The 15,048-nt window shown below is 41.7% G+C and overlaps 1 protein-coding gene across 1 annotated transcript in view; it reads right to left on the bottom strand.

Moving 5' to 3' along the window:
- LOC143291185 (tetratricopeptide repeat protein 39C-like) overlaps positions 1–12,939 on the bottom strand; it is an 88,323-nt gene extending 75,384 nt beyond the window's left edge. Inside the window, 2 exon segments of the mRNA XM_076600910.1 lie at positions 8,821–8,869; positions 12,604–12,939. Coding sequence (XP_076457025.1) covers positions 8,821–8,869; positions 12,604–12,752 — 198 coding nt within the window. The 5' untranslated portion in view covers positions 12,753–12,939.
- Positions 12,940–15,048: the final 2,109 nt, after the last annotated feature.

The raw sequence follows: 15,048 nt of genomic DNA on the forward strand, positions 1-15,048 counted from the left end.
TGAAGAATTTAAACATAAATACAAGTTACATACTGACTATGTTACATATACTGGATACATACAAGCAGTGAAGTGTTACATGAGGAAATGTAGAATTCTTGCTCAAACTAATCGATCTTTAAACAGCCATAAAACTTTTGAAGCAATATTTTCAGTTTCTAAGGGTGCACGCGTATACTATGATATTTTAACGCATGATAGGATAAACCCAAATTGTTGCAGTAAATGGGAAAATAAACTTGATACACAAATCAAATGGGATATTACATTTAGGAAAATACGTCAAATCAGTGAAATCAAACTTCGGTGGTTTCAAATTAGAATTATACATAGAATATTAGCAACTAATACTGTCTTGAAACATATGGGCATAGTTAGTGAAGATAGTTGTACTTTTTGTAGAAAAGATCGTGAAAATATATACCATATATTCTGGGAATGCGAATTTACACATGTGTTCTGGAATGCGCTTGAAAGACATATCAATGATAAATCTGAAAATGCAAAATTCTTAAAATTCAATGAAAGAATCATTATATTTCGACACGATTGCGAATTCAGGTCTGATGGAACTCTTGACATGATTATAGTCCATGCCAAATTCTTTATCTACAAATGCAAAGTCAGTAACACAGTTCCACAGCTTAATCATTTCAGAAAATATCTGAAACATGAATATGAAACTGAAAAACATATTTCACTTGTGAATATGTCTTTTAATGCATTCTCGATAAACTGGTTTCCATACAAGTATTTGATCAACATTTAAAGATGATGTTAAAATCACTGCACTTTCTTCTTATATACGCACTCTTTTCCTTTCTTTCATTTTTTTTTCTTCTTTCCAGTGAATACTGGCAATATTGGCTGGGACGAGTGGGGACTGAGGAAAGGAGGAAAAAATCTGATTATATACACTTATCACTCGTTCAATATATACATATCGCTGCATAGTATTTCTAGGGGCATGAGTGGAATACAGAAGGAAAAAAAAACCCACAAAAGGACAGCATTGATTATTTGAACATACTATCAGGTATGGGTGCTGTGTTCTATGACGTTTAATGTATACATTACATGCAGACATCGGTGGATGAAGGTGCGTGTATACAGGTGCCGATATGTTTGTGTGCATGTCTGTGGATTTGTGTGCTTGTGGCAGTGTGTGTTTGTGCTTATATGTGTACGTATGTACGTATGTGTGCATGTGTGTGAGTTTGTATGTATTTGTATGGATAATTGAATGATATACTCAGTCTAAGGAAATGATGATGTTTATCCATTTTGTTGTTTTTTGTTGTTGTTGTTTTTCTGGTCATGTGTCAATGTTCGGTTTCGTTGTCTGAAATGAAATTTTAAAAAAGGTTCATTAAAAAATTTTTTTTAAAGTCCAGATAGAGAAAGAGCAGCAACCAACAATGGACTATTTTATATAAATTTTTAATCTGGGAACATGAAAGTGCAGTGAGCTGGCTGCTGATTGGAGACAGTACAACGGGTTGTACTGGTGAAGGCAGTCACAGAAGAAAAGGGTGGTTGTTGTTTTTTTTAAATACAACAAAGCAAAAAAGAGTGCTTCTGAGTTATCTTTAATTACACAAGAAGCCAATGGAGCAAAAACAAGAGTGAAATGTGTTTGGGTCTCCTCATTTTATGGATGTTTCAAGCATCAGAACTTTGTAAGAACTTGTGGATTGAGGCAACGGAAAATGAGAGAACCAAACTTATGTGGTGTCAGACAGACTTTGTGAAAAGCACTAATGCACCATGCTACTGATACGAAATATCTTTCAAAGGCAGCAACCAAAGGTCAAATGGTCTTTCACATTAACCAGTTGGGAGCCTATAAGACGTCAACTGACGTCCTGCAAAAAGTGTTGCCACAGTGTTTTTAAGACATCCACTGACGTCCTGCAGACTCTGAACGGCTAGTTTGAAGTATCTGGATTATAAAAAATACTATCTAAATGAGCATACGTCAGGTAGAAGACCCCTTTCTTCTCGATAACGCTTTGCTAAATGGACCACATGGAACGCGCATGGAATAGGGGTTCCATCATGTGCACACAAAAAAAAGGCACTGAAAACTTTGTCCAGTAAAGAAAGTGACCGAAGTCAGTGGATTGACACAACTGTGAAAGCTATGTTTGTGAGGCGGACAGCTATAACAATGGAGAAGGATCTCTCTTGTCTGATGATTGGTTTTAACATGAAAGTGAATGACAATGACAGTGATGAAATGGCAGCCCATCTGATGCAAGTTCAGTCCATCTATCCAATCAGACAGCATCTTTGAGCAGGTGACAATGACTGGCAGAATATGTGCAGCCAGTGCTGGAAGAGAAGGAGGAGAGGGAGAGGAGTGATATAAGACAATAGGTTGAATGCCAGTCAGAGGGGGTGGAAGTGAGTGTGGCAGTTGGACGTTAGTGAACTGTTTTTTTAAATGCATACCCTGGAAATAGACAACCGCCAATGCTCCAAGATTTTCATGAAACGCAGGGTTGAAAGTGCACTGGACATGAAACACATGCTTTAACCTTGAACACTTTTTGTCACTGAATCAGATGGTTGACTTGTTTAAACAGGAAACAAGTGGGATGTACAGCAGACACTTTAACTGGCCCACATGCAACTAAGACAGAGTGAATGTCATCAAAGAACTTCATCCTCTAACTTGGAAAAGCTCCTAACTGTCCAAAAGCTTGCCTGCTCAGTTTCTGAGAATGTGACTGACTTCTTATATTGACTAAACCCACATTTCACATTGTTGGAACAGTGGTTCACTTACATGTCTACACGATTTGTGATTTGTTTTTATAAACTTATAGCCTGTTTTAATTTCTTCTACAGGTATAATCTAATGAAAGGCATGCTATTTCTAGCTGTATTTTGCTTTCTTTATGGATGCCATTCTGTGGAGGTGGAAACATACTTTTTTGCCGCACATGCCAATGTCAATTTTTTTTTTTACTCTGTATGCTCATGAGTGTTAGCAAGAACCAAACCATTTTCATTTGTGAATTATGGCAGGCGCACTACCCTATCATTGGTGTTACAGTAGGGGCTGCAGAAATTCCTCCAGTTTTCTTGGCATTCCAGTCAGCCTGAATGAGGAGGATACATTTTTTGTTGTCAAACTTGTCCTTTTTTATGTTGGGTGTACAAATTCTTCAATTCAATATATGGGCATATACTTGTGCTACTGTGATGTTGAATGACATCACTTATAAGCAGGCAACATTCCAGTACTGTTTATATAATAATAATAATAATAATAATAATAATGTACATTTAATGATTTATATAGCGCCTTTTCTCTCTCAGAGCTCAGGGCGCTTTACAATTACATGAAATAAAAATATTACAAATTACATAAAATCATTCATGACCACTTTCTCAAAACCTTCCTCCCACCCTCCTCCCCACTCTCCCTTTCCCACTCTTCATGCATCCAAAGTGAGCTGACATGGGTGGTGTTGGAGAAAAAGGAAGCTGAGAGTGCTTACAGATCGGTTTTAAAAAGGTGAGTTTTTAGTGACAAGCAAAAAGCAGAGATAGAATCAGATGCACGGATATGATGAGGGAGGTTGTTCCAGATGTGAAGAGCAGCAAAGAAGAAAAAATGTTCACCAAAGGTTCTTGTACTGACACGAGGAAGTTTCAAAGGGTAACAGTCAGAGGAAGAGCAGAGGTTTCTTGAGGGAGTGTAAACACTGATAAGGTCAGAATGACATGTAGGTCCTGCGGAGTGGAAAGCAGAGTAGCAGAGACATGTAACTGTATTTAATTTTCGCTTCAATGGGGAGCCAATGTAGAGTGCAGAGGTGGGGCGAAATGTGATCAGTACTTGGGACTCTGTGAGTCAGATGGGCAGCATTGTTTTGAAGTTTCTGAATTTGCTGAAGAAGATGTGGACAGCCTATGAGAAGAGAATTATAGTTGCAACGGAAAGATACCAATGGATAGAGTTGATGCGACGAAGTTCACAACTGACTATGCATTTCAGATTTACTACTACAAGTCAAGAAAATGTTAATTGTGTCTGAAATATACTTCAGAATTTTCCATCATACTTTCAAGTATGAAATTTAAGGGAATGAACTCATGGGAGTCAAGGTATCAGAATGAGGTCAAAGCAGATGTTAACTTGTGAAATACATGTAGTGAGAACGCTTCGAAGTGAGGTGGTACACGAACCATTCGTAATTAAATGCTGTTCACAATTAGGCATACCTATACCCTAAATTATCCTGTTTCCAAGGCATCCTTCAGGTTATAAGTTTAGCATACCTTAAAGTTAAACAATTGTTAACTTCTCCACAAAATTTCTGAATGATAAATAACCCAGTTGGTATCTTCCTTTGATTGATCTACTTCTTTTCATAGTTCGTTTATTCACAGTGTAAAATAACAATTTCGTATCAAGGTCTTCACCTGGCTTTAGATCTCTCTGAATTTCACACACACACACATTCACACATAATTATTATATATGTAAACATGCACAAATACATACACCCATCACCACATACATGCATGCACACGCACACGCACACACACAAACACACACACCTCCCTCACTCAGTGAACTGCTGAATCCATGTTAGAAAGTTTGTCTTGACTGTTCCTGTAGTGTCACTTCAGCTACATATATTATACTTTTATAGAATTTATTTTCTTTTGAATTTGTTAATCTGTGTCATTATTATCTAGAGGATGTTGACAGCACTTTTCTAATTAATCCTTTCTTTGTACATTCCCCTTTTTTTCAAACGCGTGCACACACACACACACACACACACAGAGCATACATATACACTCACATGTATGCAAAAAAAGGAAAAGGGAGAAGAAAAAATCAAATACAGAACAACTTATCATGTGTAAGAATGCTTATGAATAAAAATGTCAGTGTGTACAAGACCTTTAACTGATAAAGCCCTATCAAAAGACTGGGTCAAAAACACTATCTTACCTAACAATGCTCAAGATCAATCAACTTACTCAGACCCTTCAAAGTACATGTACACATTTATGCTTGTGCAACACTGTACTTTTCCCAACCTCCCCAAACTCAACCTTACCCATAGGCATATGACACAAAGTTATTCAGTTAAGCAATAATGTGGAGTATGTTCTCTTGCCTTTGAATCACATACAGCTCATTTTGGAATTTGCACAATGTACACACAAACACACACACACTCACATATGCAGTCATGCAATCGCTCCACAAAAAAAAACTACAACAACAACAAAACCAGAGAAATGACAGATGGCTGACAAATTTCCCTACCACATGTTTCAAGTAATAAAATGTATACTATTTCAGTACTCATTCATTCATTTTGCCCATCGCTCCTGGTGGAGCATAGGCCATCGACGACCCCTCGCCATCGCACTCTGTTCTGGGCTGTTCTGGCCATTCCAGTCCAGTTGGTCCCTTGCTGCTTCAGCTCTGCCTCGGGATCTCGCCTCCAGCTGTTTCGAGGCCGGCCTCTCTTCCTCTTTCCCTGCGGGTTCCAGGTCAGGGCTTGGCGTGTGATGCTGGATGCTGGCTTCCTGAGGGTGTGTCCGATCCAGCCCCACTTCCTCTGCAATATCTGCTTGGCCACTGGTTCCTGTCCCGCTCGCTCCCACAGATCTTCGTTTCGGATCTTCTCCTGCCATCGGATCTTGTAGATGCGCCTCAGACAGGTGTTGAAGAATGTCTGAATTTTCTGCTGCATTGTCTGTGTTGTCCGCCATGTCTCGCATCCATAGAGCAGAATTGACTTCACATTGGAGTTGAAGATGCGGAGTTTGGTTTTCATACTGATTGCTCCAGATGCCCAGATGTTCTTGAGCATGATGAAAGCTGTTCTTGCCTTGCTGATTCTAGCTGTGACATCTCGGTCCGTGCCTCCCTGTCGGTCAACCACGCTTCCCAAGTAGACGAAAGACTCCACCTCCCTGATGGGCTCTCCACCGACTGTGACTGGAGTGTTGGCAGTGGTATTGATCTTCATCAGCTCGGTCTTCCTCTTGTTGATCTTGAGCCCTGTCCTGGCTGACGTGGTCTCCAGGCGAGTGGTCTTGTCCTGCATCTGGCTGTGGTTGTGTGACAGGAGCGCCAGGTCGTCAGCGAAGTCGAGATCGTCCAGCTGTGTCCAGAGTGTCCACTGTATACTGTTGTTCCTGCCTGTTGTAGTGGTCTTCATGATCCAGTCGATGACCAGGAGGAAGAGGAACGGTGACAGCAGGCACCCTTGACGAACTCCGGTCTTCACCTCAAAACTTTCGGACAGCTGGCCTGCGTGGGCAATCCTGCAGCTCATGTCCTGGTAGGTGCAACGGATGAGGGAGATGATCTTCTCTGGGACTCCGTAGTGCCTCAGCAGCTTCCACAGCGTCTCTCTGTCCACACTGTTGAAGGCCTTCTCATAATCTATGAAGTTGATGTAGAGGGGGGAGTTCCACTCCAGCGACTGCTCCACGATGATGCGCAGGTTGGCGATCTGGTCGGCACAGGATTTGTTCAGCCGGAAGCCTGCCTGCTGGTCTCGGAGCTTGGGGTCGATGGCCTCTTTCATCCCTTCCAGTAGAACTCTGTTGAGAACCTTGCCTGGCGTTGACAGGAGCATGATCCCTCGGTAGTTGCTGCAGTCCCTGAGGTCTCCTTTCTTCAGCAGCTTGATGATGATTCCTTCTTTCCACTGGGCCGGTACCTCCTCCTTCTCCCAGATCTTGCTGAAGAGGCTGTATAGCATATTGACAGCTATTTCCGTGTCTGCTTTGATGGCTTCTGCTGGTATCTCGTCCGGCCCTGCAGCCTTCCCATTTCTCAGAGACATGATGGCCTTCTTGATCTCTACCTTTGAGGGTTTGTCGCAGCTGATGGGCAGTTCTGTCTCTGCAGGTGGAATGTCTGGTGGTGCATCAGGGGCGGGGCAGTTCAGCAGCTCCCTGAAGTGTTCTGCCCATCGTTCCAGCTGCTCCTCGGTTGTTGTCAGTGGGTTCCCGTTCTTATCCTTCACTGGCTTGTCGGTCTGCTGGAACTTGCCTGTCAACTTCTTGGTCACCAGGTACAGGTCCTTCACGTTCCCTTGTCCGGCTGCTGCCTCTGCTTGACTGGCCAGGTCGTCGATGTAGTCCCTCTTGTCCTTCTTGATGCTCCTCTTTACATCTCTGTCCGCTGCTGTGTACTCTTCCTGTGCCTTTGCCTTAGTTGCTCTTGTTCTGCTCGCGTTCAGCGAAGTTTTCTTCTCTTTCCTTGTTTCCAGCTTGTGGATGGTGTTGGCAGAGATCCATTCCTTGTGCTGAGTTTTCTTCTTGCCAAGGACCTCTTCACATGTGTCGTGCCAGAGCTTCTTGCTGTGTTCCCACTGTGTCTCGATGTCCATCTCACCGTCTTCTATCAGCTCTTGTAGTGGCTGGAACCTGTTGGAAAGGCTGGTCTGGAATGCTGCTTGTGTGTCTTTGTTTCTGAGCAGTCCAACATTGTACCTTGTCCGTGTGTCGTTGGCGTTGGTGAATCTCTTGAGGCGAAGTCTCACTGTCGTCGTAAGAAGGTGGTGGTCTGATGACACATCAGCTCCTCTCATCACTCGTACATCCTGCCATGATCTCCTGAACTTGCGGCTAATGCAGATGTGGTCGATCTGGTTCTCCGTGACGTGGTTCGGGGATCTCCATGTGGCCTTGTGGATGCGCTTGTGTGGGAAGATACTTCCTCCTATCACCAGCTGGTTCAGGGCGTACAGGTCTGCAAAGCGCTCACCATTCTCATTCATCTGTCCCAGTCCGTGTGTCCCCATGGTGTCCTCGTAGCCAGTGTTGTCCCTTCCGATCTTAGCGTTGAAATCTCCCATAGGGTTATGTCTTTGGCTCCTCTTCTGTCTATCACTGTCTGTAGTTGTTGGTAGAAGTCATCTTTCTTCTCTTCTTCCGCATCATTAGTGGGAGCATAGCACTGGATGATGTTCAGCCTGATGTCATTCTTCTTGGTGGTAAACTTGGCTGTGATGATGCGGGAGATGACAGGTTCCCAGCCGATGAGTGCCCCCTGTGCCTCCGGTGCCAGCATCAGGGCCACACCCTCAGTGTGGGGGGCTCCATCCTCTGTGTGTCCTGAATACAGCAGTTGCTCTCCAGATGAAAGTCTCATCTGTCCTGACTGTAGCCACCTTGTCTCACTCAATCCTAGCACTCCGATCTTGTAGTTTTTCATCTCTCTCGCTACTTGGATGGTTCTTCCTGCTTCATATATCATCCTGATGTTCCATGTGGCTACTCGCATTGTTGTCCTGAGTGTCAGAAGGGGAGTCAGCCTTGCAGCTTCCTTTCGGCTTTCACTGCACCGCGTCATAAGTCTCCGGGATGGAGACCCTTCCTTGCCCAGGTGAATGTTTTGGTTCTTTGTCGTCGATGCTTCTGTAACTGGTCTTTTTTACAGGCAGGGTAGTTAACCCTACGCAAACCCCTTTATCCTCCGGGCGAGGTGTTCCTGCCTTAGTCGCCTCTTACGACATGCATGGCAGGGCAGTGGGTCTATTCTATCGGTGCCCAACCCACAGGGCTGTTTCAGTACTAATTTAGTAAATTATTTGTTCAAAATATGACATATGTACTGAAGCAGAGTTTTTTTCTCTTAAGTTACATGGTTCCTCTGCCACTTGTGTTAGTCAATAACAGAGAGAGGGGGGTAGGAAAAAAGTAAAAGAAAGAGAGACATAGAGACAGAGGGAGAGAGAGGCAGCGGGAAACAGAGATCTGGCTACATCTTTCATGTTAACAATCAGACAGTTCACAATTGTGACACTATGCACACATACTTACCATGAAGAAGACAAAACTGTACCCAGAATGCATCAATGGACTCTCATCTCTGTGCAAAGAAAAACAAATGCTGAACTCCAGTCTACATCTCTGACATCACATTAGTCATGTTTCATTTTAACTTGTTCAGGTCAATAATAGGTCAGTCAAACTGATACTCATAAAGAACACATTCATAAAAATCAAAACATCACCAGCCGTCACGACGAAGTGGTTAGCATCGCGGACTGACGGTTGGGAGGATGCGGGTTTGAATCCCTGCGGAGGTGGGTTTTTCGGCCTGTGGCCGGCTCCTACCCAGAGTTGAGTGTGTTGTGGGCTTAAATGGGGAGATTGGGACCACACAGTCGAGTGTCATCCACTTCAAGGATGCGCCTTTGGGTGTGTCGCTCTAATTACCTGACCAACACTGCAAGCGTTTGTATCTCTCGGGCCTGGTTAATACCGGGATATCATTATGACAGGAAGCGTAGAGTACAGCCTTGTCACGCAGTCCCAAACCAAAATGGACCTCCATAGCAACATCATCATCATAGTCATCCTCCTCCTCCTTCATCATCATCAATATAAACAAAACAGTCTCAAAGTCTGTGGCCTTTCATGCCCTGCTCTCATGGTGACCTCAGTTTCGATACCCCTCCACTTCTGTGCTTGGGGTGAGTCCTGTCAATGTCTTCGGTGTTGGCAGACTCGTGAGGAGCTGTTGTTTGGGGGATGTGGTGGCGGTCTCCACTCTGGGGGGGACGCTCACTCTGTCTGGCTCCACGACTAAGCCATTATTGTCATTAGTAGAGGGCTTCGTAGGTGGTGCACCACTGAACACCACCGAAGTGGCTCAGCAGTGACTGGCGACCTAACATTGATGGTTCCCTGCGGACTGCCAACACTGGAACTGTGACGGACGAACCCGGGTGTGGCCATGTATGGGGGAATCTAAATGAGCGGCGTGGGAGTAATGCCACTGAAACGGTGCAGATGATGGGGCAGAAAAAAAAAAAAAAAAAAAAAAAAGCACTTAGGTTGGAACCGCCAGTGCCAAATGAGTGTTACAATCATGATGTGTACGCACAAATCCAACCCACTCTGGCTTAAACTTTGAACACAACCAAATATCAAACTTATATCTTTCAACATTTTTTTTCTTTCAATAATGAAGGGTAACAAAACATGCTCCACCTGTAAGCATATTTTGTTGTCCCATGAAGGTTGAACTGTCATCTAAATTCACTGATCTTGTAATTATCATTATTATGATTATGAGTATTTACACCTAATCCTGCAAATAAGGCCTAGGTGTTTACAAATAGAACACAGATGTAAATATTAAAAAGGAAAAATTGAACACAAAATACCAAACATGATTAAATTATTCATTCCCCCCGCACCCCAACACACACACACCCAAACACACAAAAGCACACACGCACGCACACACACAAGTCACAGGACACAATCATAAATAGTACACAGTCAAAAATACAACCTATTTTAAATTCTGAAACTCTCAAACTCACTCACTTACTAATAATGTAATATTACCTATAGTCATTTTAGTTCATACTGGAAAGGGATAAGCTTTTAAGAGTTATTCAGGAGGGGAAAAGGTGGGTCTTCAGACTAGATTTGAAAGACGGCAGCGAAGATGAGTAATGGAGAGGCTGAAGGAGTTGATTCCAAAGAATGGGAGCTTGGTATGAAAAACTGCATTGGCCATACGTTTTAGCTCAACAGGGGGGTGGGGGGGGGGGGGGGGGGTCCTAAGCAGGCAGGTGTCAGAAGAAGAGCAGAGTAGGTGTGAGGGTATGTAAGGATAAATGAGATCAGAAAAATACTGTGGACCAGTAGCCTCAATGGACTTGAAACAAAGAGAAATGACTTCGCAAATAATTCTTTCTTGTACTGGGAGCCAGCGAAAAGCATGAAAGAGAGGAGAGACATGATAAAATTTAGAGGAACGAAAAACAAGACAAGCATTGTGGTTCTGGACTTTCCAAAACCCAACAATGAGGTAGCAGGGTGAACCAACAAGTAGGGAATTACAATAATCCAGGTGGGACAGCACAAAGACACAGAGGAGAGTTTGGGTTGCATCTTCAGTCAGGAAATGACAAATGGATTCAATTCTGCAAATTTGAAAGTAACACAATTTGCATATATATATATATATATATATATATATATATTATATATCTGTGTGTGTGTGTGTGTGTGTGTGTGCCTCTGTGTGTGTGTGTGTGTGTGTGTGTGTGTGTGTGTGTGTGTGTGTATGTATTTGCAACATGCCGCTGATACATAGGAAGAAGACCGGTTGAGTATGACACTAAGATACGGACGGAAGCGGAAAAAGGAATGTTGGTGCCACTGATTCAACAGTCAACTGAGGGAGACTGAGTAAAGAAGAGATACTGGTCATCAAAGAAGAACGCATATCTACAAACTCCTTACTAGGCTGAACCCCTACAAAGCCTGTGGTCCACACATCAGCCCTCCAGAACCCCACCTCCACCCATCCAATTGCTACAACAAAATTCAGTGGTAACTGGTTGTTTCGCCCCCTTGTCAGTTCTCCCATAACCAGTTCGTCCCATTGCCAGAATGCCCCCTTTGCTGTCTTTTTGCCCCTAGCTGCCTGCTCCATATTTAACATCTACCTCTGCAAAATGAAAAACATCAAAATGTTACACAATGAATAAGCATAGTGTACTCAAACTATTGACAAATATTTCCAGGTCAAAGTTTGACATGTTTCAAAGGAATGGATATCAGCACTTGGTAATTTAGCCAAGTCAGTATTACAAAATGAAAATGCATGTACTTGACTACTTACTTGCATATTGTAAAGCAACATTTTCAATAGCAGACACTCTGATTCAAAGGACTGCTGCACTCAACACAAATCCATACAATGAGGAACACAGTTTGCAACATCTCTCCACCAAAGTCATCTTACATGCAAAAAGCATGTAAGCATAAGTTTGCAATTCAGTCCAATGGATCAGTCCATTGTCACAGTTAATCATTACTTAAAATTGCATTCACTGATTTCAACTCGACAAAATTTGCACGAATTAAACCAACTGTCATTGAAAGAAGCAGTTTACATTATCAACCAATAATCCAACGTGTGATAGTGCACAACCTATAATTTCAGTCCAAATGAATTAGTCCATTGTCTCAGTTATCTGTCGTTAAAACTAAAGTTAGTTTGTCAGTTCAATACTACAACATCTGGTCCATCCACTGTTTTGGCTGGATTTATTACCACCACATGCCTTCCGCGAATTCAAAGAAAACAATGCACAATCAAACGTTCATATTTTATGAACTGGTTGGGGGCGAAACGACCGCGAATGGGACAAAACAACCTGTGGTATGGGGGCGAACTGGCCGGTTCTGGGGCGAATCGACATGAGGGCGAAACGAGTCATCCTTCTGGTCAGAACATGAGAGAAAACCATGTAACTTTAAAACTGTGTTTGATATTTCGCAATATGTCGCTTTGATGCATTCAGATTATTAGCTGTGTTACTCTTGAAAAAGTCATGGTAACTTTGACTGTTTGAGAGAAAAAAATCCACAGACTGAACATGTCTAAAGATATTTTTTGTGCTGCGATTTTCTGGGTACTTAGAAATGAGTTATAAGTTATATAAAGCATTCGTTTTCAAAGTGCAGATCGAAAGTATATCAAACGGAAAATGGCCTTGTAGCAAATACGTATTACTTTGTGACAAATACGTATTACTCGGTGACCAGGCTTAATTAATAATACTATGCACTTACTTGTATTTCTGGAACAAAACAAATGCTTCATCGAAGCCATTATTTAAGAGCATGTTTATTCCCGTGATGGCTGTTTCCACATCGTCAAACGATGTATCCTCAGCGTCTACGCTGCTCAAAGTTGCTGGCGATTTCAGCCCTTCTGCCATCGTTCTGTTGCGGTCGATTGTGACCGTGAGTTTCAGTCGTTAGGATGCGCTGTTATGTGGTGCTCTAGATGGTCGCCATTTTGTATCACCTGCAAACAGCGTAGTGATTGATTGACCTTCGCCAGAAATAAAACCCACTCGCAAGTGCGGGAAATTCCAAATGGAGTGTGGCGATGCAAGCCGTGAATCAAGGTTTGTTTTATCAGTTTATTTTCTCGGTCGGAAAAGACTGCAATAAAGGACACCGTTTCATACACTAGGTGGCGGCAGTGAAAATTTAAATATTCATAACAATGACTGAAATGTGATTTTTGGCAAACAACAAGATTCAAGATGGTTTATTCATGTATTGGCCTAGGCCCCTTATGAAGGGGAATGTGAACATTATTTTGCAAACAATACATCACGACACTGTGAGCATCAATAAACACATTCAAACAAAAATATGCCTGCATTACAGTTCAATGTGTAGAACAATAAAAAAAAAAACAAAAAAAAACAAACAAACAAAAGAATACATACAGCATTTTCACGAAGTAGCCATTTCTCTGAATTTGAAAGCTTTGTATAGAAATAGTGAAAATTTGCGAACAACTTCAAGGGAAGTAGATGACATAAGTTCAATTTAAACAACATAGGTTTACTATAATATTTAGGCTGAATAAACTCCTCTCGAATGTTCCTTAAAGCTGGACAGCAAAGAACAAAGTGTATCTCATTTTCTTGTGATTCTTTACATAATGGACAGGTCAGACCACTGTCATTACATGTTCTGTATCTGTAATGATGGACCGCTAATTCTGTAATACCTAACCTAAATCTTGTCGTCATATATTTTAAATGTCTATCCATATTCAACACTAAGTAAGGTTTCAGATCAGACACACTGCAAAAATTCTTATAGAAACTAAATCTTTCACTATTCTGAATATGATCAGACCACTTCTGCCATCTACAATCAATCAGACGTTGTCGAAACACACCAATAAACGCCTGGATGCTACCAACACCTTGGTTTAACCAAACAAATCCAAATCCATATTTAAACAAACAATGGCGAATCTTGGTTACCCAGTTCACTCTGCCTCTAGCATCTAAATCATATAGCATATCATAAGCTTTGCGGGGTATTCTGTTATGTTCCATTTGTAGTAATTTCAACCAATAACGTATACACCTGACTGCAGAAACTAGATATAACGGGTATCGATTCGTTTCACCATATACTAAGTCATTTGGCGTTTGCCTATCTACTCCTAAAAATCTCTTTAATGCAAAAGTGTGGACTGATTCACAGTGAACAGCAGCTTTGTCTAGGCCTCACAATTCAGAGCCGTATTGCACAACAGGCTGCACTTGTGTGTCAAATAATTTGATAAATAAATCAAAGGAAACATTATTGAGCATATGCAATTTTTTCATAATACAAATCAATGCATTTTTGGCTCTGCTTGCTAGATCTTTGCATGCCCCAACGAAACTCAAGCGTGTGGAGAAAAATATGCCCAGATATTTGTAAACATTAACAACTGGCATCAAACTACCATCATACACCCATCTTTCTCTGCTACTCAAGTAGCCACCCTTACGAAATACTATGATATTACTTTTCAACATATTAACTTTTAATTGGAGTGAAACTGCTGCATGGTGAAGGTTGTTCAACTGTGTTTGTAACCCTATAACAGTTTCTGACATCAGAATAACATCATCAGCTAACAAAAGTATGAATAATTCAAAGGAATCAATCGGAAACAAAGCCCCATGTCTTCCATTATTAATTACTTGGATTGCTAATTCATTAATGAATAAAGAAAACAAAATCGGACTGCAGGCATCCCCCTGTCTAACCCCAGCTGTACAGTTAATGAATTCAGTCAGTTTAGCGCTGCAGCGAACTCTAGATCTTACTACATTATACATGCTTTTTACACATTTGTAAAGTTTACCTCTTATACCATTCCTAAGTAGAACTGGCCACAGAAGATTACGATTAACAGAATCAAATGCCTTTTCGAAATCAATGAAAGCAACATACAACTTACGATTAAACGAAAACTGTTTCTGTACTAATGCAAGCAACGTAAACATGTGGTCTACAGTAGAGTATCCTTTTTTAAAACCGGCTTGGTGGTCACCTGTGATGTCATTTTCATCCACCCATTCTTGCAATCTCTTATTGATAATCATTCCATATAATTTACCACTTATGTCACTTAGGGAAATACCTCTATAATTATTGGGATTATTTACATCACCTTTCTTATAAATGGGCAAAATTATTGATTCAATCCAG

This window comes from Babylonia areolata, chromosome 16, assembly GCF_041734735.1.
Source record: "Babylonia areolata isolate BAREFJ2019XMU chromosome 16, ASM4173473v1, whole genome shotgun sequence".
Taxonomy (NCBI): Eukaryota; Metazoa; Mollusca; class Gastropoda; order Neogastropoda; family Buccinidae; genus Babylonia; species Babylonia areolata.